General features: G+C 29.5%; 1 protein-coding gene and 1 long non-coding RNA gene across 3 annotated transcripts in view; one reads left to right on the forward strand and one right to left on the reverse strand.

Annotated features, from left to right (window-relative positions):
* Positions 1 to 23323, reverse strand: part of LOC118189051 (alkyldihydroxyacetonephosphate synthase, peroxisomal-like) — a 170199-nt gene that overhangs the window by 83232 nt on the left and 63644 nt on the right. For both annotated transcript variants that reach the window (XR_015043415.1, XM_035359586.2), the window contains exons 7-10: positions 22044 to 22123; positions 12928 to 13008; positions 8997 to 9176; positions 4630 to 4684 (exon numbers count right to left, since the gene is read on the reverse strand). Coding sequence is in view for 1 of the 2 variants with exons in the window: in XM_035359586.2 (XP_035215477.2) it covers positions 4630 to 4684; positions 8997 to 9176; positions 12928 to 13008; positions 22044 to 22123 (396 nt within the window). In the remaining variant the exon portion in view is untranslated. The remainder of the gene's footprint in view (positions 1 to 4629; positions 4685 to 8996; positions 9177 to 12927; positions 13009 to 22043; positions 22124 to 23323) is intronic.
* Positions 14665 to 23323, forward strand: part of LOC146994985 (uncharacterized) — a 36354-nt gene continuing 27695 nt past the window's right edge. Inside the window, exon 1 of the long non-coding RNA XR_015043416.1 lies at positions 14665 to 14873. This is a non-coding gene — a long non-coding RNA (uncharacterized LOC146994985). The remainder of the gene's footprint in view (positions 14874 to 23323) is intronic.

The raw sequence follows: 23323 nt of genomic DNA on the forward strand, positions 1-23323 counted from the left end.
ATAATATTAATAGACTCATATCTTCAAATTGTGTTTGCAATACAAACTGAATTTGATTCTCGATTTGTTGATTTCACACACTTAGAGCTTATTTTAAAATTCTTTAAAAATACCTTTAATACACTGACTACCAATAAGTATTTGGACACCTATGCAAATGACGATATCTGCGGTCCTAAGGTACATCACGGACTCCGCCGGTATATATCGTGTAGAAGACAGCATCGGCTTTAGTCGCATGCAAGATGCCTCGCAGCTCGGAGCTCTCTGATTTCGAGAAAGGTATAATTATTGGGTATCACAAACGTGGCCGATCCTTAAGCGACATATCTAGCGATCTGAAGTACCCAAAATCGACAGTGGCCTACGTGATTAAGAAGTGGAAGGTGAGCAGTGATTGTCGGAATGTGCCCCGAGTCGGCAGACCAACGAAACTGGGAGATAAGAGACCGACGAGTGCTGTCCAGAGAAATTCGGAAGAATCGCACCCAACCGATGGCCCTCATCCGCGAGGAGTTTCAACATGCATCTGGGAGTATTGTTTCAATGAATACCATCCGTAAGGAAGCACATCTGCTTGGTTTTCATGATCGTGCTGCTGCCCATAAGCCTTTGTTCACAAAGTCCAACCACGCTGCTCGGTTAATGTGGTGCAAAGCACATCGAAATTGGACCGTAGATCAGTGGAAACGGGTTCTTTGGAGTGACGAATCAAGGTTCACCCTTTACCGTTCGGATGGCAGGGTCTGGGTCTGGCGTCTACCTGGAGAATGTCTCCTGCCAGAATGCATTGTGCCAACAGTCAAGTTCGGCGAAGGTGGAATTATGGTCTGGGGTGTTTCTCCTGGTACAGGCTGGACCCTTGGTCCCCATTCATGGTAAGCTCAACATCCAAAATACTGCACTATTTTGGATGACAATGTGCTTCCTACGTTGTGGCAATTTTACGGGTTGGACCCCTGTTACTTTCAGGACAACAATGCCAGTTGTCATGTTTCGACGTTAACCAAGGCTTGGTATGGTGCCAATGGAGTTCATCGAATGGACTGGCCTGCCCAGAGTCTAGACCTGAACCCTATTGAGAACCTCTGAGATGAGTTGCATCGCCGAATTCAGGGGTGCACTACCCATGCAAAATCGGTGAAGGAACTTCTATGTCTTCTCCAAGCCGAGTGGAAGAAAATACCACTAGCTGTCATACAAAGACTTGTGGAAAGTATGCCCCGGAGCGTGCACGCTGTAATTACCTCTCGTGGAGGCTCTACCAACTATTGAGTTTGAATAAAGTTAGTTTTTCTTTTCTATCACAGGTGTCCAAATACTTATTGGTAGTCAGTGTATTACTGATGGAGAAAATATGGCTACAGTAATTTTTAACTACTTTCCTCTTAACTTAGAAATAGTAAGCTTGCAAAATGATGTTATTTTAAAATCTTATGAAACTTATATGATATTTTGGAGCTTGGTAAAGAGAAATCAATATCCTATTTTAAAGTCATGTGAAAGATTAATGGTAAACATCAATTCTAATTTTTCAAGTACCTATAACTATGAATCATCATTTTCGAATATGACTTATCTGAAGTCAAGGTATCACTCAAAACTTACTTATTTGCTCTTAGATAATTGTTTAAGAGCATGCAACTCAAATTATCTTGTAGACTATAATAAGTTAGCAGACGAATTATAAACACAAATTTCACACTGACATATCAAAGGATTTAAAAAAAAAAATTAAAGAATATATATTATAAATATTTGTTATTTAGTTCAATAAAGTTATATCTTTTAAGCAAAACTAGTTTGTAATATTACGTTTGGTTATGAAACCTGAATAGGTGGCACTCGCCAAGAATTAAAAATTTTATTTTGCACCCTAGATGACCAAAAGGTTATTGATTTGTGCTTTAATGAATAATGTAAATATTTGAATTTTTCTGATTGTATTCTTGCTTTTCTGTATTACAGTGGTGTTTTGCATTGTTTAACCCAAAGGGGTATTAGCTCAGAAGGGCTATAGTCTCGAAACGCATTTTACATCAAATTACTACAAACAGTTGCACCACTTTTCCAATTGTTGCCACCAAATTCTATCACCCTGTATTAGATTAAATGAAATAAAATAATGAAGAATCTGCATGGATGTATGTATGCTTCTCATATTGTGAAGAAACAATGATACCTAGAGCCGTCAAATTTTGAATATGTAGACTTCCACCCGAGCATGGGCACCTGGAAACACTATTTATTATTTTTAGGCTGATAATTTTTGTGTTTATTTTATGTTTAATTTGTGACTGTATTTAAGAGTTTATTTCTTGCATGGAATTGGGGATCTTTTGATTGTAAGTGAAATGGCATTTTAATTGTAAAAATAGCAAAATTAGAATGCAAGATGTAGGCAGTTCGTTCCTGACAAGTATTGGCAACATTTAGCAATTTTCTGGAGGAATTATGTAAACCCATTTTCAAAGTCCTACAACTGATTCTTCCAAAAGTTTCTACAGCCCAAGCTACAGGGTATAAATATGAATGAGTAAGCTAAGTCAGAAGGGAGTTCATTTGTGAATCAGCTGCAAGATTTACCATTAGCTGAATTAGAAGCTAGAGTTTATCCTGAATGTGGTTTGAGAAACTTTATGATTTATTTTGTGTGCCAAGGAAGCATTTCTTCCATATTTTCCTTGAGTTATTTGAAGCTATTATGCTATGTGTGCTAATTATTGTGCTTATTTTCATATTAAATTGTTCTAAACACAGTAACAGCATTTACTAATTTCTTCCAACTGCAAATAAATTCTTATACTTTGAGAGCATTGCTCGGTTTATGTATCTCAGTACTATCATTCTCTTATGATAACTATATTAAACTTGAAATTGACAATAGCTTGTTTAGAGCTAATAGACGTTATTATGGTTTAAAGAATTTAGTAATGTCTAAATTATTAAACTTCAAGAGAAAAATTAATCTGGATATAACTGCTACTAGACCCATCACACTGTACAGTAGTGAATGCTCGCCATTAAAAAAAAATCTGATGTGTACACCACATGACTTCCTTACACGGAATATTAAATTATACGCATTTTTTCTTGCATTTTATTTAAACTTATTAGATTGAATTAAACGTACTTTGCCGACAGCGCATAAACCACAATAGAATAAATGCATTCTTTAAAATTCACTTTGTTTACCATAGCGACACTCTGGCACTAAGTTTACTTAACAGTATTATATTTCATTCATATTATAACTCAGAATGCACAAAATGTATATCATTTAAAGAATTATCTAATGATTGCCACATGGTCTATTCAAATACTATAATAAAGCTAGAACTATGTATAAAAGAAATTAAGAAAACAAAACAGAAAAGAAACAGTTTTTCATAGACAATTGAGTATTTCTCATTTAATTAATTCAGTTCTCACTTCGCGAGAAGGCAGAAATACATAAAAACTCAAAATATCTATATTAAAAATTACGAAGTAAATCTCAAACGCTTATTTCTTCGAAAAAATTCCAGAAAGAATTAAGCATGATTTAATTGGCAATAATAAATGAATGTGTTATCTCTGTCGTTGTGAAGCTAAGTTTCTCTAGATTGGCAACAAATACACTAGTCTCCTGTTTCAAATGTAAACATCAATGGCCGCCATTAAAAACAGGCTTAACAGCAATTAAACAACTTTAAAATTGCTGATAATTCTAAAAATATTGCACACAGATTTACTAAAGGCATAAAATCCTTAACCGAAAGATAAAAACAACATAATTCAATCATTTTTAAAGCAAAAAATGTACAATTTACAAACATATAAGAGTAATGAAACTGAGATCACTGAGCCGGGTAATAGAGTGGATATATACATAAATATATTTATATACGTTTGGTGCAATCGATTGCAACCAAAATACGAGGTGCACATCTACATGTTATAGCAGTCCTATATACAAAATTTCAACGATCTGAGGCTACTCGTTTTTGAGTTATATGAGATACGTACGTACGGACATATGTTCGTACAGACAGCACAAAAAATTCTCTTCAGAAATAATTTTAAAGCAGTTTTATAATTTTTTTTTTGAAGGAAAAGAGTATTTTATTCTGTCCTTACGTACAGATATGATGCAAAAACATCGTTAAATTGCATTCAATAGCGGTCAAAATGGATATTTTTGTTGAAATATGCTGCCTGAAACTTTTCGCGGTTACAATACTTCCTTTTTACTTCATACAAGGAAGTAAAAAAAGGCCAAACTGTGCCAAGGAAGTTGCGTTAATACATAAGTACCTAAAAATAATTATATCAATAAATGTCCATTATCAAAAGATAATAATAAATATCATATACGCTGAAAGAAATGAATAGAAAGAGTTGAAAACATATAAATCTCCAATAATTTCTTTAGTTTTAAAAAAAGATATTCCGCTATACTTTTTTTTTTTTTTTTTTTTTTTTCATAAAACACCTTTTGTGATTTGTGATAAAATGTATGCTGAATCTTGAAAACATTATAATAAATTTTACAATTATTAAACTTACTGACACAATTGTGGTTATGATAAAAAAAGATTTTAAAAGTGCTAGAGAATTTTCAAATACATCCTAGGAATGATTACATACCTTCAGATCCAAGAATAAATTGGTGAATATCAGGACCACTAGATATTCTAGGCACCTGAATAAAAAACCAAAATTGTTAGTTTACACATATCATACAGGATTAATTAAAAAAATAACAACCTAATTTCATATTGCATAAAAAATTGATTAACACTACTTTATGTTATGATTAACACTCCCTCCTATTTCCTAATAAATTTCCCTCCTATTTGTTGGAAAGGTCTTGGCTTCTGTAGCTTGGGGTGTTCTGCAGTTCCTTCGTACCTTTCTTTAAGCACTATTCCAGAAGTTTATGGTTGATCAGTTTGTTGCCAATGATATTCCACTTTAAGGCACTGAACTCCGTGGTTAAATCGTCTAGATATGCAGTCACTTGATCTATTGGCTCCTGCATTTGATCAGCATGGTCTTTACGAGTTTCTTGCTGGGCTGCTTTGAATTTCATGACGTACACTAGAGTGCTTTTCAAATGCTTGACATCTGACATTCTTAAGGCTTTCTATATTTTGGAAGCCATCGACGAAGTACTACAGGGACAGAATTTCCCTTGTATATGTCAGGCGCTCTAAAAATGCAAGATGAGACAGCCTTTCGACATCTGTGACAAGATCCTGGAGTGTTTCTGTGGGCTTCTGTTACTGAGATTTTAACTGAAGTCTGCTACAGTCTTTTAAACACTTCTCACCAAAGATGGGTCCAATATGCTGGATAGAACTCCAAAGTTTGGCCTCTAGTTTTCTGGCAGTTTGAAGGATGTCGACTGTGTATGCTGTCAGTGAAATGGTGAAGCGGCAGGCCTTAATTTTGGAATCCTATCCATTTGCACTTGCCACTATAGAGAACAGAGTCTTGTACACTAAGGAGGTTTTTCCATCGCATGTAGATAGTCTTAGAAAGGGCAAGAAGGAATTTAAGACAGGCAGGAATTTAGAGCCATCAGAATTGCTTCCTGCTGCCATTATGGATTTCTTGAAGCTGTTAGCTCCCTTGGTGAAAGCAGAAATTCTGTCATTGATTTGTTGTTTGGAAGCCGAAACGTTTTCTTTGATTAGTTGTTTGACAGCTCTGCCTTCGTTGTTGTTCGGCAGCTCTGCCATAAATTCGAATTTGTTATTTATTGTGACAGTAATTCCTCTTTTCATTTCCTCTTCATTTGCTTCAATCTTTTCTTGAATTAACTTGATAGTCCTTTTTGTCTTTTCTTGAACCTATTTGACAGCCCTTTCAGTGTTTTCTTGGCCCACTTTTATATCTTCTAGAACTGATTTGAAGGTCACTTCCATCTTTTCTTTGCCTGCTTCTATCTCGTCTTTAACATAGCTGTCTTAATTGCTCATCCATCACTCCTATCACCAGCATTCAATTCCACTTTTGACACCAAAAATTATTATGTGCATATGGGTTTATTATAATGGATTGCATGCGTACAGAGCCAATAACAGCTTGACAAAAAAATTCTTCCCCAAAGAAAAGCTCCAGAACCTTTCTTAAAAGTACTTGTACATCACTTCTCAGCATGATAGAGCACAATCAATAAGTATCACTTCTACTAAGAATATAAAGTACAAGACAATATAAAAAGCCTTGAATATGCAAGCCCACACAATGACCTGTGGATACTCTCCATACTCTGAACTAAACTCTGAAATCAGCTGTGAATCTACGTAACTGAAAATTGATAATCTCTCTGGTCTTACATCGTTCTCTCCAGTCTTCTGAAAAATTTTCAGTACCTTCAATTATTTGAAATTGCTGGAAGGCATACACAGTTACAGTTACATAGGGCTTGCACCAGTTACATTTATACTGGGATTGGATCATAATGTCCTTAAATAGTCGTTAAACTTGGCAAAAAAAATTAGTTGCCAAACGTTATTTTTCTAGCAATACTTCGCAATTCTGAGGTTTTTCATGTTACATATACTACTGGAAATAATACAATTCACATATAATTCCACTAAAATTATTTTCATATATAAAAAAATCATAATATTGTTATGGATAACAAAAACTAACTCAAATGCTTTAAATGTAACAATACATTATTAAGCGAGTACTTAATTAATAAGCTTTTTAATAGTAATACCTGAAGTATACAAATAAAATTTTAGAAATTACACATAATTAGCTAGGAACACATAATATAATTCCTTTTCATCTTCCATATTCAATGCACATCTTAAAAGTCAAGAATTTTGAACACAATTCACTGTAAAAATGTTTTTAAATATTAAAATCCTAATGAGAAAAATTAATGAAAACAAAATGAACACTGGAAAAGCTATGACTGCAAATATAATTATTACTATGTGCATTTTGTTTATATAGTCCTGAGAACTTATTAAAAACACTGAATTTTGTAAATCAAAACTTAATAACTTTATCTAATATCACATAAGATTATATAGTTTATTATAAATAAGACATTATTTTTGTTAACTCTTTCTTAGTACTTTTGTTTCATCTATCAGTCTTAGCAAATCACAAGCTTAACCCCGTTGCTCTAAGCATATCATATATGACACACTTTACGTTCCTTTTGTAAACTTACCATATCAAATATGATATGGAAGTAAGAAGTCACTGGAGGCCCACCTTATTGCATTTGATATGCTGAAGCAGTTTGACATTTTAAATGCACATAAGTGATATCAGAATGCTATGAAATTTAATAGAATGGAATGTCTTCAATGTTAACCTAGTTACTATGAGTATTATCTATTATTTTATTCTACAAATATAAAACATATCTAGCTTATATTGCTCATTCAGAGTTCAGACATGTTTCACACAGCACAGTGCAAGTGGCTTAAAATTTTATACATGAATAAGAAAATAGGATATAATGGATATGAATATTTAAATTCTAAGTTGTTAGCTTCATTATTGTATAAAAGTAATTTAAATATGTAATCATTATTATTAATTTTGCACATTACCTTATTTTGAATTTTTATTTTATTTGTCAATTTTAGGTTTTTTTTTTTTTTTTTTTTTTTTTTTGTATTTATCATACAAAATAACATTTAAATATTATATGATACAAACCAAATGTCTTGATAAAAAGCACATTTTATAAGAATTCTTTTTCTATGTTAGGCATAAGTACAAAACACACTTGGGCACACAGTGACATTTAACTCTCTAAAGTCACAGACACATGGGAGAACTTCATTTTCTTGGTGTTGGGAAGAGATTAAATAGTGAACATATGCATCCTTTACATTCAGAGTTTTGGCAACATACCAGGAAAGCAGTTTCTCTCATTAGCAACCCACCTGTTGGCCAAGCTGGTCTGGTGAGAGTTTTTTAGTATTTGTTATCATTAATGCTTAGAATTCACGAGTAATCAACACTTGGCTGTGTAAGCATTAAACCCTTCTGTTATGTTGCATAAACATCTGTACTCCAAATAACACACAAGGAGGAGTGGACAAAATTATGTTAAGTTTTAACTGTTCTTATGGAACTAAATGTTAATAAGCTTTTGATTAAGTTTTTACATCTCGTCTGTGTTCTGGACTTACTGTGCATTGTGAAGAAAATAAATCATCTAATGCATAGGAAGACTGTTCAAAAGCTAATTCAAAGAATTAATTAGATTTAATCAGACAAAATGAAAACCTTTTACCTTCCATACTTTATTGACCTCTTAAAAGTAACAGTTTTCTTAATACAATTACTAAAAAAATCTTTTCAAATAGCAAAAAAGAAAGCAAAGGCAAAATGCACACTGCAAAACAAGCATCAGTCATTATATCCATAAATGTAAATTTTATAATGTGCATTTTATAGCTCCAAGACTGATTTTCTTCCTGGAGTATAATGAAAAACGGAATAAAATTCTGAATGCAATTCTTTATGAATTGGTTGTGCGAGAGGATTCAAAGTGAAATGATTGAAAGAGAGGGATTTCTTGTTGCTGCACAACAATGTGGCTGCTCATATGGCTGGAGTTAAGGTGTGATTTCCAATGGGAAAAATGTGTGCCACTCTCCATATTCACACAATTTAATGCTGACTTTTTTATTCCTAAAAAGTGAACTTCAAACAGAGGTCAGTGTTGTTATGACATATCCAACATTCAAGACACAATGACATGAAAGCTGAATAACATTCTAAACAAGGAATTCCCTCACAGTTTCATATGGATGTATGAAGTTCTGTGGGTTGTACTTGTGTGGGTGGGTGAGTGTGCAAGGAACAGACAATGTAAAAGCATTAAAACCTTAATTTTTGTTTGTTTGTTTGTTTTCATTAATTCAGTCTTGGAACTTTTTGGACAGACATGTAGATGCATCTAAGAACAAATTTGAATTTATTAAAGCAGAAGAAAGTCTGTTTCTTGTATTACACAAAAAACTTACTTGGCAATTTTTCTGCACTTCTCCACTGGGAGTAACCATTCTCACATGTACCAGCATGTCCTCTATGTTACCATATATATTCTTTTTCATACCTGAAGCTCTAGTTGCAACCCAGCCACCAAGGGAACTAAATTCATATGAATCTGGTTCATGTCCTGTACACAGGCCAAATTTTGCTAGCTGCAAACAGAAGAATTTTAGCAATATTAATTAAAGAATTACTGTAGTGGAAATACTTGGCACATTAATTTCTTTTAAATCAAGGCATTTTGGAACAAACCACAAGAGTATAAGACTAGATACCATAGTTTGTCACATATTTTGCCACATTTATAAACTAATTTTATTGTCTGAAAATTGAGAGCAAAAATCATGCACATAATTTAATTACTATGATAAATTAAAAATGCCCATGATAAATTAATCTTTTAACTGTCAAGTTATTTTGATGATTTGAGTGCATAAATTGTCAATTTTTTTTTATTCCAAAAACGAAATGTTTGCCTCAAAGTCAAAAAATATCAAAAAAAAATGCCGCCCACTTTGAACTTTAACCTCTATCCTTTGAAACCTTCAATCAAATGCTGCCATCTGTTGAAATGAAGCCGAAATAAACTTCTCACAATATATATTCAGGTATTACAATACGACACACTCAAAAAAAAAAATTAGCCCGAGTAATATTCGGGCGTGACATTTTGGAATACCAGTGCTGTGCCCGAGATTATTTCGGGCATGACAGTTAAAAGAATAAAAAAGATAATGGCTTACACATTTGACAATGCATATAAATTAACATATTTCATTATTTAAGCACATCACCCCTTTTTATTTGTGATATAAAAATTGTAGATGAATTCTGTAAATAGAATTATTTAATTTATTATTCCCATTAAATTAGAAGATAAATAATTTTTCTCATTTTAGAGCATTAATATTTATTATAACATCCATTTTAAATAAGAACTTATTGTACAAAAACCTTTTTTTAAATTATATTTTATTTTTTGTTTTTTACTGCCTTGTACGAAATAAAAGAAGTATTGTAATTATGAAAAATTCCGGGTATCATATTTCTCCCAAAATAGCCATTTTTACTGCTATCGAATGAGATTTAATGATGTTTTTTATATAAGGGCAGGATAAAGGACCAAAGGAATTCTAAAACTGATTTAAAATAGATTTTTTTCATGGCATCTGTCTGTATGTAGGTACGTACATATGTATGTATCTCACATAACTCAAAAATGAGAAGCCTCAGAATACTAACATTTTGTATATAGGACTACTATAATGCACCTTCCTTTTGCAATTAGGCACACCAAAAGTAGATAAATATATATATGTAGGATTCTAGCTCCATGTTAAGTCTAAATAGTCTAACATTTTCCTCGAGTGTTATCTAATGTTTTAGCTGTTTACTGCACGAGTAAAACTGACGAAACTCTCATCACTTTGTTTTATAAAAAGTGAGATGAATGATTTTATATATGTGTTAACAGATGAACAATGTCATATTAAGAAGTTTTACATGTATTAATACATGAACAATATTGTATATGTATTAATGTTTCATTAAATGTGTTTTATTTGAAGATGAATTGTGGTTGCCCAAGACAAGAACCCACATATACCCACTCTGTTACTTGGCTTAGTGAACTCAGTTTTTTTTTTTTTAAATTCTTATATTTTGGTAAATTGTGGTCTAAGCTTCTGGCTAGGTTTTTATGCCTTTGGTTGATCTGCTTGCAATAGTTGTAGAATTATCAACAATTTAAATGTTGTTTAAGTATGACTAAAACTTTTTTTATCATAGCAGCCACATTTGTTTACATTTAAGCAGAATAGTGAATTAAGTCTTTCTGCCCCTTCAGTTTCTTGTTTAGTGGGACTAAAAGGGAACTTTTAGCTTTGGTCACCGAAAAATCTGCTTTCTTGCCAGCTGGTCGAATTGCTTGTTTTGCGAAGAAACTTTAATTTTAAGTGTAAAAATTGTTTTAACTGTATTTGGTGTTTAATGTTTTTCTATATCTCTCAATTTTTTAAATAAAGATATTTTGAGTTTTTATGTGTTTTTGACTTGCTGTGAAGTGAGAACTGAATTAATCGAATGAGAAATGCATCTGTAAGAAATTCGAGGAAATAACTTTCAATAAAATGCAGGAAATAATGTGTATATTTTAATATTCTGTACAAGGAAGTCCTGTGGCGTACACATCATATTTTTAACCTCAATAACATTATCAATGATGATTTTTTTTTTAAACACAAGCTATAAAACTACTAGAGAATTATGAAATGAAGAAAAATAACCACATCATTCAGAGAATGAAGATATCACATTGAATATGAAGAAATTGCTTTGAATATTCGGTTTCAGAAAATGGATGTAATAACAGTGTCACAACAAGTGTTTTACTTGAAACTTAAGAGTGAAACAAACATGGAACAGCTCAATTAATTCACAAGGGAAGGGGGATTACACATTTAAATAAAAATGTCAAAAACAGCTCAATTAACACTTTTTTCTTGTTTCAAAAGAGGCTGGAAAGTTAAATTTATAATCTGTGAGAATTTCAAAACTTTATATCTGATACATTTTTAGATGTTAAAACTTTTTAAATCATAAATGTCAGATAGTCTAAAAATTCAATATTTTAAAACAAAATTTTCAAATGTTCAGAAATTAAATTACTATTTTCATTGAAAAGACTTTTTTTTCCACTTTTTTTATAGTGCAAACAGTAAAGTTCTGATATGTTTAGTTTGTGCGTTAAATGAAGTTATGCACGAAAAGCTGTTCAAACATCAAATTAAAAGAAATAATCAATTTTCGAAAAAATCCCTTCACCACAATGCATCATCATTGATGAATAGTGCATGTAAAAATTTGAACTTGATAGCTTATCAGGAAGTAAGTTATAAATTTATGATGAAATTCCAACCATATTAAAACATGAGGAAACTAAATATTGTAGAGACATTAGGTTATTTGGAAGCAGGGGATTTGAAAAATGAGCAATGCCTTCGCTGAGACTCAAACCACTGACCTCTCGAACATGCGCCGAGCATGCTGACCATTACACCATGGAGGCATGCTAAGAAGGTAGGAGAAATACCTTATAAGCTTGCAAAAATAAATTAATGGCTCATTAATACATGTTCTCAAGCTGTAGTCATAAAAAACTTCTAAAATAAATTTTCAATACATATTTAAACATACCTGTATGTACTAAATTCCAAATTTTTTAAATGATACATTTTAATAGCATATTTAATTTTACAATTACATTTTGAAACAATGGTTTTAATTTTCATATGCCATTTAAAAATAAATCTTAATTAGTTCCAGCTTTCTAGTCAAAGCATCAGTACATTTTTCTTGATCTTTTAAATTTATTTACATAGTTTTACACAAATGTATTACATAGTTTACATAGTTCTTTTCCCATTTATTTAAGGAAATGAACAGAAGAACTGAAATATTTCCTACTTTTTACTACTATCTACATAACCAAATTTTTTTTTTTCTGGTTATAGTTTTCCACAGCTTGCTTTAACTGCCAGGGAACGATTTTTATTCTCTTTGTATGGACAGAATTTTTAAAAATTACAACAAGCAGAAAACCTAAGATACATTTACAAAGTTACAAGGAAACTGTAGCTATGAGGCAAACATCATAAATATGAATTCATTAAATTTAATACGTGTGAAATAGGCAATTTAAATTACAGACACACAAATGACATAAGAAATGCAGCATAAGAAATGACAATTTAAATTACAGACACATAAATGACATAAGAAATGCAGCACAAGAAATGACAATTTAAATTACAGACACACAAAACTTTAAAACAAAATCTGAAATTTCTCACAATTTAAATTTTGTTTGAAATTTTAAATACTTCTCAAAGAAAAACCACATACTTCTCGTTCTAAATCTTGTCCAATAATACCAGCTTCCACCAGAGCTGTATTATTATCTTTGTTTACCCATAAAATTCTATTCTATAAGCAGGAAAGAGAAGGGGAAAAAAATGAGGATGACTATGATATTATGTATAAAAATCAATTTTCAGTGAAATTATACCTTTTCATCCTTAAAATTGACACAATTCAAACATTACTGTTTACTGAATTACTGTTTTCAAAATACTGAAAAATGCTGATTTTTTACTGCAACACAAAAAGAAAGTACATATAATGCAATAATAATAATTTTTTATTAGTATGTGCTTAAATATGATTAGTACAAAGGGGCTTTGTCCCTGAGGGACTATTGCTTTCACTTCGCGATTTTGCGCCGAATCACTCTGAATGTCCGTTTCACTTTTCAAACTGTTGCCACCAAATATTATCGGCCTGTATTATATTTGAAGAAATTAAATAATGAAGAACCTGCATAAATGCATGTATGTTTCTCATATTATAATACAACGGTACATAGAGCCATCAAATTTTGAATGACGTAATCCTACTGCGAATATGGGCATGTAGAAGCCCAAATTTGGAATTTGTTTTATTATCAATTTCATATTTTGTAAAACTTTAACGAATTTTTGATTAACAAACTCAAGAATTTCAAAGAGAGCAATGGCAACATTGTACAGAAAAAACATTTTTACCTCCATCGCTCGCGACTCTGTATCGGAAATTCTAAAGATATGCTCAATTTAAAACTATTTTGCCATATTGCTCTTGAACTGAATTTTTTGGTTTATGTGCGAAGAACGTGATATTTAATAAATAAAGATAACATACAGAAATGTTAAAAAAAAAGCCCCTCTGAACGTAATTTAAAATCTGAAACCTTTCAGATTTTTTCTTTTAAATTAATTATAACAATCATAAATAAAGGGTTGATTTTTACTCATACAAAAATTATGCTTTATTATTATTATTATTTTTTATTTAATATAGCAAGCCAAGAAAATCCTCTGATTAGTTGTCTAGTTATTTAGTTACACTATAGTACTCAATGGCTTTTTATTAAGTGGAAAAAGGCCTTTAAGAGAAATTTCCTCAAGGGAAATGGGTTTACAATTATGTCAAAAATGTAAAAATATAATGCAAATCTCCTATATAATCTAACATATTTGACTTTTAGCCATTTCATCATGGATGTGTATACATGAAAGTATGAAGTTAAAATATTTAAATTTGCTCTTAATGCATAAATTTTTTAAATGCTCTTTAATAACAAATTATAATGTTTTGAATTATTAATTAGTAGTTTTTTGGCAAAGTATTATTTTTACACATATGGATGGCCTTCAAAAAATTGGCTTGTATTTGTGTCATATATGGAGATTACCATGAAAGCTAAATGCTGAAAATTTAATATATATATATCTATATATATTGTATAGCTTTAAAGTTCAGTAAATTACTTTTTTATATATTTAACTACTCTCTTAATTTACTGGCCAACTATCCTATGTATAAATATTTTTTAAAGCCTTTTTTGTTTCATTAAGACATTTTGATAGCTCGATTGCGTGACGAATGATGACTTTCTCACTAACAAACAAATTTCCACTTCCACTACTTTCTGGCCAGCTTCTGCAAATATCAACATGTAGCCATTTTTAACGTTCTTTTTTAGAATAATCTACTTAAAACGACGCCATCTTGTGACTCATTGCTTCCTGTTTCGACCTCCACTGGACACCCCTTTCTACCGGAAGCCATCATTGGCATAGCAACAAGATTACAAAAACCTTTTTTCTGATTTGAATGCTCTGCCATTCATTGAAATTGATTATTTCAGTTTTCTGGTTACCATGCCATCGGGTTGCTTTCAAACATGGCAACCTCTACACATCTGGATTTTTAACAGCATAATTGCAGCCGAAGCTAGCGTCAACTACCAGGTATGAATTTTGTCATTCTTTGGTTTTACCATCAAAATATTTTTTAGTAAATTTGCTCTCCTCCATTTTTACTTTCAAAGGTTTTAACTTTAACTTTTTTAGCAAAAGTTTATTAATTCGCACATTCAATCCAGGCCCTTTTTTGCCTATACGCAGGATAATCAAATGAACTTTCATGTCTGAGTTATCCTTTTTATTTATTTAATTTTTTTTTTTTTTTTAATTTTTTCTTTTGCATTATTTTTTTTTTTAAATAGTTTAACTTGATAGACAAATTCCTACTTAGGATTTTACTTGTATATTATCATTTTACATGTTTCTTAGTTGAATATCAGTATAAATTTTTAGTCTCTAGTTAGTATTACTAATTTCGACATTTAATGCTTTTGTGGCTTGGACAACTGAAACAAGTCGGGAAAAGAGACAAATTCAATGAGACAGTTCATTTGTGTTGGTCTTTTAAATTTAAATGAGCCTACATTTACCAATAACTCCAATAAAAACAAAGCATTTGCCAATCTCAGAGTTAAGTTTACCAGCATGAATCCAAACATCAACAGCTATGCAAGAATCAGCAGGCTAATCCATCTCATTAATGGGAGTATTAATTCTTAATTAATGAGATAAATGTTATAGAAATTCAAATAGCCTTGAATTATTAAATATAACTTTCTCCTATTAACTTAATTGATTAATATCAATATAAAATTAAATATATTTTAATCAAATGTGTTTTTTAAATATAAGTATATCGGCAGTAACATATTCTAAAATATTGCTTTCTGAGGGAATAAGAATAAGGTGGTCTGCAAAACATTCTGACTTATAAAAGTGGTTCCCAGCTGGAAAAAATTTGAGAAATGCTTACCTAGATTAAATGAATGAGAAAAATGAAACTTACATAGAACCTTAATACCAGAGATCAGAATGTATGGATACTGGTATTTCAATCTATAAAGCATGAATATTAATTATGCTGTATTTTAAGCATTTAGTTTGTTTTCTTCAAAACAATACAGTGATAATGAAATAAATGTCAATATGTGCTATACAGAACTTCAAATTGTACGTTTTTTGAAATTTAGAATTTTATAAATTTAAAAACAAATTTAGATTGCATGTTAGAAATAATATGTAAATCTTAGCCTATTTAGTGTGATTAAAAAATCAACTTTATGAAAAATGGTACGTGGAACAATTTACTGCTGCTGTTGAGTTCAGCATTAAAAATAACATTATAAAATTTCTTAGTGATAATTAAAAGACATAATGCAATTTAGATAGACACCTATCCAAATCTCAGTTTATATATACTACATCTATACAAATAAGATATTCACAAATATTTTATTCTCAAATATTCAGAAGCAAATGAATTAAAATTTCATACTACAGCATTTATGTACACAGTTTTATTGCAATAAGAAATTATAAACATAATGAAGAAATATATATAGTATCAAATATTTAATTAAATATGTATTTAAATTTAATTTTTTAAATTAAACTCAATTTATTCTTATGAAACAATTTTGTTTGTACTTAGCAGCTTTAGCTCTAATTACCTGATTTGTTTCTCTTTTATTAAAAACAACTTTCTTTTTCTTTTTCTAATAGTTTTGTTTTTATTTTAAACTCGCTCTCTAAATAATTTAGTTTAATTAACTTAAATAGTTTAATACAATAGTTCATTTTTTATTAATTTAGTGAATTAATTAGCAATAACATTTAAATTCCCAGTTTTTTAAAATTTTTCTGTCCAAAAATTGAGTTAAGAATTTTTACTTTAAAAATTCACTGTATTGTAGGTTAGCTCCCTCTTTACTTTTATAACGGCTCGTATCAATCACATAAATTTCCATAAATGTCATTCTAGCAAATGACTTACTTGTAAAGTTAGCAATATGCCTTTTAATATCACAGCCACTAAACAACTCCCATTTTGAAAAACTTATAATTGCATTTATCTCATCACTTGTAACACATGAAATCTTAAATATGTTGGACAAACCAAAAATAGTCTTAATATTAGAATTAACAACCACAGAGCCCACATTAAAAAATTTGCAACTACTAATTTTAGCACACTTAATACAGCTGAATTAGAACATTTTCAAATACATGATTTCAAAAAAATTAATATTCAAATTTTGGACACTGTACCTGAATACAAAGTTAGATTATTTAAAGAGTCACTCTACATGCTTAAATTCAAAACACTTTACCCTTATGGACTCAATACATTCAACCAACACATTAAATTAAATTCTGAAATTCCAACTTACAGCCATTTTAAATTATTCAGTAAAAAAACATTACGAGGAACCAGAGCAGGTAATAAACATAAAAATAAACTTCTTTCAAAAATAGATACAAAAAAGTTAAACGATAATATAAATAATTACTTTCTTACTGATAATTTCACTAAAAATATAATTACTTGGTTGCATACTTGTAAGCACAATTTCTTAAAATTACTAATAAAATTTGTAAAACAGCATTTTACTGGGCACAGTATTATCAAAGACCTTATCATTGACTTTTGTAATTATAAGTTCTCTACAAATAACAAATACAATAAATATTACTGCAAAATCAATTTCCTTCATCTTAACAATGATCATATTCAGTTTAGCAAAATTTTCAGAAAAAGTCAACAACTTTTTCCAGCTACCTAAGTACAGATCTCACCAGCTTTCAAGTATCAAAAACCTCTTAGTAAACTGCTAATTAACCACCATGAATTAGCTACTACAGCCCATTGATACTGTAAAGAGCTTCAATACAAAGATTTCATAGATCAATTTCATCAACATATTATAACAGGCAATTTAGCAATAGTTCAAAACCAACATTTAAGAATTTTAATGGAAAAAGGTACCAAATTTAGACCAGTACTAAAAATTAACAAACATCACAGTTTTAAAAGTTTCGTAAAAAATATAGACGAATTTATAGTTAAAACTAGTTTCAAATTAAATATTCCAAATTCTACCTTTATTTCATGGAAACATGCAGTATTAGAAGAATTCAAGCAAAAAATTCGAAGAATTGAATTTAATAGCCATTTACAGTGGAATATTCTCATACCTCTTTTACAGGATTTAAAACAAAAGTTCCTAATTACCAAAATTGACACAGCCAATAATAACTTTAGCATAATATGAAAATTTTTTTATGTCTCATTAATTAATACTGAACTCAATAATGCCATTACTTACAAACTCACCAATCTACAAGAAAATGTTATTGCAAAAAAGCTAAAAGCATTTCATAAGAAACTGCAAATTTCACAACCATCTAACTACAAGAGATTAGCAAATCTATATGCTCTCCCAAAATTTCATAAATCAACACTCAAATTTAGATTTATTGCTAATGGTACAAATAATTATAAAAAGAATATAGATTACATATTTGCAATTATACTTAAAAAAATCTGTAAATTAATCCAATATCTCGTTAATAAACAACACAATTATAGTTGGATTATTTATAATAATGCTCCAGTTCTCAGCAGTTTTAAAAGTTTAACAATCAAGAACATTAACTGCCATGACTTTGAAAACCTTTATACTTCTCTACCATTAGAAGAACTTTTTACTAGTTTAATGCAACTCCCACAACTTTTTCCTGACATACTTGACATCCTTTGTATTGAAAGATGGAATACTTATCTGAATTGTGCATTATTTAATAACTACATTAAATACAATAATAAGATCTTTCAGCAAGTTAGAGGAATTCCTATGGAAGCAAACAGTTCTACACAAATTTGTAACCTATTTCTTTTTACATTTGAATATAAATTCCAACTCAGTTTAAATAAAAATGAATTAAAGCTATTTGCTCATACTTTTAGATACATAGATGATATTATAACTTTCAATAATAATTCTACTTTTGAGAAATTCAAAATTTACCCAAATAGTTTAACACTTAATAAAACGAATACGAATCAAGATACTATTGAAATCCTAGACCTGCAAATTATTAAACACAACAAAATTAAATTATTTGATAAAAGAAGGAATTTCCATTTTCTTACTATTAAACTAATTAATTGGAACTCTAATATCTCTAGAAAAGTAATAGAAAACGCATTTCATAGCCAAATTATCAGAATAAAAAATATATGTACTGAAAATGACGATTTAAAGGAAGAAATCATAAAATTAATTAATGTACAAGTTGATAACCAAGTACCACCAAAATTTATTAATTTATATATTAAAAAGGGCAGGCCTTGACTTTACTTTATAATTTTTTTGGCTCTTTTGGATATGATAACATTACCTTAAACCTTAACTGGAGGGTAATGAAGGATATAAAAGAGTAGAGAAATTATTGTAAATTTTTATTGTAAATATTTTGTAAATATGTATATTTAATCAATACTGGATTCTTTCCTTTTACTAATAAAGGGCCAACTCTTTTCAAAAGTCTCAATTATAGCCCGAATTGAGTGAAGATTTTAATCTTCTTCTAATTTTCCATACTTTAGCCAGTATTTAGTTAAGTTTTGATATACCAATTAAATCAAGTTCATTAAACTTTTAATGTTTTCTTTCATCAAATTTAAGTTTTATTTAACTTCTTAAAGGAATTTTTGAGAAATTTCTGGGAATTTTTAGAGGTTTTTTAAAGACTTCATTTCAAAAAAAAAATTTGGGAAATTTTACTTTAAAACTTTAATATTAAAACATTTCAGTTTTTCTTAATTACTTTAATTTTTTGCAATTTTCACAAAAAATATCTTTCACTTAAATTTTTTTAACAATTTTTCAACAGAACACACATTTCAATTTACAAACATTTTACATTTTTTTCACATACCACTTCACTTTAATTTCCTTCAAGCAAAAATGCATCTCTTGATTAGCTCAGTTACTTAACTCCCTAAATAATTGATATTACTACCTTTAGGATTTTTAATTTAATTTAATTTAATATTAATATTTACAAAAAAATTTTTACTATAACAAAAATAGCAGCTTGACACTCAACTTTACCTACATAAGCGCCATCTATATAATTTGAAGAACACACTTACTTCACTTTCACAACACTTTTGCAGACCCCAACACTCATATAGTAGGTAAGTTAAAACTTACTATTTACTTGCTTTAAGTATTTTTTTTTTTTTTAATTTTTTATGTAGTATCTAAGTATTTTCTAAATATGAAATTATTTTTTTTAAATATATATTTATTTTAAAAATTGTGAATTAGTTTCTTTTGTTTCTTTTTGTTTCTTATTTCTTATTGGTTTATATGGATTATGTATAGTTCTTTTATAGTTTCTTTTTATTGATATGCATATTCGTGTAGGGGAAGTTTCTGTAGACAAGGATTTCTAAAATACATAGATTTTTTTATTATTTTATAAAAAATTAATTTTTAAAAAATTTAATTTTTTAAGAAAAAGTTTAATCCTTGACTTTACTTGCTTGTTTCTCTAGGGACTTAATTAGTGTTTTCCTTTTTGAACTTTAATTCTTAAATGTTAATACTTAAATGTAAATTTCTAAGGATACCGCTTTATTGGAATTACTTTTGGTTTTGACTTTTACTCTTGCCAGCATGAATGACGAAACATGATTTGAATGATTGGAGAGTTAGGTTTGGGGACAACTTCTCCTTGATAAGTCTCCTGCCTACTATAAAATCATTCAATATGCATTTTTAAAAAAAAAATGTTAATTTAATTTTAATTTATTAAATTAGTAGATTTATTTTCATGGATAGATTTTGCACTTGATTTGCTTATGCTTCTGAATTTAAATGATATTGTAGATTAGTTCGAGAATTAAATCTTTTACATGTTTGCATATTTTAAAATTATTTTAAATTATTTTGGCCTTTTTTAAATTTGCTTTTTTACTTTTATACATATTTGTTAGAATTTAAATTTAGTATCAAATATATATATTGCTTAAATTTTGAATATTCTATATATCTCTTAAAAACACTGAAATTTTTATTTTATCTTGTGGAATATCATTGTAAAATAAAAAAATTGGAGATAAAATTCTCAATTAATTTACTGGAAAATAATACGAGGGGAGTGAAATTTTGACACTCAAAGTATACAAAATACACTACATCTTATTAAACATAAAATTTTTTGATAAACATCTTGTGCAGTGGAGATATGCTTTGCCACATCAGATTGTCTTTACAGAATGTTATTTCAGAGGGCTACTTAACCTATTAAAACTACATTCAAAATATTAAAAAAGTTTTATAAATTAATAAAAATAGATCATAAGTCCAACAGAAATTTGTTTCAGATTAATAATTTTCATGCCTAACCAAAACTATGAAATATTTTAAATATGAGCCAAATCTGTACATAAACCCAGAGTGCACTTTTTTCAAGTCCCTTGCTGAGAACCTCAACTAAGGAATTTCCAAAAGTAAGGCCCTAAATGGGACTTTCTGAAGATCTGGTAAGAGCAGGAATAGTTTCCAGCTGAACATCAGAATACAGCACAAAGCATCATTTGTAGTGCTGTATAAGATCTGTGGTATATGTGCCAGTCTTATAATCTGTGCCATTTTATTTTTTGTCTGAAAGATGAGTGGTAAGAAAAATTCTTATAGATTCCATTTGCTAAAAATTCTAACAATAGTATGGCTGCTCTGAATTCTCCATAAATTAAAAACAAGTTCGACAGTGGAGAAAGCTAGGCGAAAATTTTGCCAACATCAAATCTTTCATTGGATTATAAACAGTTTTGCAAATAAAATAACTCATTTTCATAAAATGATTAATTCATTTCATTTAAAATTACTTTTTTCATAAACTTAAGAAATTAAGACTTAAGTGCAACATTTAGTGATTTATCATTTGTGCCCAGCTAATGGAACAGTACCTATATTTTTTGCAATTAGTGGATCTGTAATGTAAGCCAACCCTGTAATTTAGCTTTCAAAATAGTCCCAAAAAGTTTCGACCTATACACAGAAGTGTATGGCATTTGTACTATTAACATATAAAAATATTTATCAATAATAAAAAATCTAAAAGAACTTATTTGTGATAACAGATGAAATATATATATTAATACTGAGGTAGAATTTACCATTTGAGATGTAATAAATAAATGTAATTTGAGATGTAATAAAGCAGATGAAAGATACATATTAATGTTCAGATATAATTTACCATTTGAGATGTATCAAGCGAAATTATCATTCTTTTTTCATGAGCTGGACACTCAACACCACCAGATACACTGGTTCCACCTAAAATTTAAATTCATGTTTCATATAAATATGCAGAAAATAAAATGGGCAAAAAGAATACATTTACAGCACATTGGGCAGAAAATAAAAATGACAAAATGGTTTTTTTTATTTTAAAAGAAGTATTAAAATTTAGGATCTGTCTTCTACAGAACAACAAGCAGTGAATTATTTTCAAACTTATGGGTTCTACAATTAAAAAAGGCATGTATTAAAAGATAGTAAAGAATAATTAACTGCAGGAAGTTTGTACTCATAGTGTTTTAAATAGAGCTTTCGGTAAAATTCAAGTGCCTAAAAAAATAGTACAAATAAACAGACAATAGCCTTTTTACAAAGTGCAAAAATGAAGCATAGTAACAGCCTGCTTAAGCTATGATGGATGAATAAGAATACACAGGCAAGTATATTCAACATTGAGTAAATGACTATCTTGCTAAATTGGCAGGATATCGGCAAGTTGGCAGACTTTGATGAATAATTTGTGTCGTCAATGGAATTTACAAGAGATTTCTCAGCAGATGGGTGAAAACTATACAAGACTAGAGAGAACACCTGCTCTAAGTTGTTTAGTTCAGGGCACTGAGATATCTGAGCTTTGTTCTTTAGATGCATTCTGTGATACTATAAAGAGCTATATAAGTATTTTTGTGAAAAGTTTCAGAACTGTGATGTGTTGCTTTTGGTAAAATAAATTTTATCAAGCTATCATAAATTCTGTATCAATTCATTAATTCTATTTATTGTGAACCTGTACACAGAGAGAGAAGAAACTGAGACATGTATTCCAACATAAAATGTTTAAAGTATGTTACACTAAAATTGTGTTTATTGTCACTGAAAATAGAACAAAATTACTCAATAATGAAAAATAGTTAAGTTTATAAATAGAGGCCTGAATGAACTTTAAAACTATAAATCATACATGCAAATTACAGAAGTCTGCTTCTCACATTTTAAGGCAGAAAGTACACACATATTTTTATTCAATATATCAATGTTTGGATTACAATTCAGCAATATAAGGGAAAGAATGTCAATATTATTGCTAAAAATAATTATAATGTAAATTGCATTCATTTATCAATAGAATTTGACATTTTAGTAAACAAACATATTTATTAATCTATTTAAAGTTTGAGTTTAGGGTCATTTTAGAAGGTAGCTGAATTTTGTATTTGCACTGCAATATAGTTAAAA

Source organism: Stegodyphus dumicola, chromosome 10 (genome assembly GCF_044657685.1).
Source record: "Stegodyphus dumicola isolate Sdum_Otavi_A_Nest chromosome 10, ASM4465768v1".
NCBI lineage: Eukaryota > Metazoa > Arthropoda > Arachnida > Araneae > Eresidae > Stegodyphus > Stegodyphus dumicola.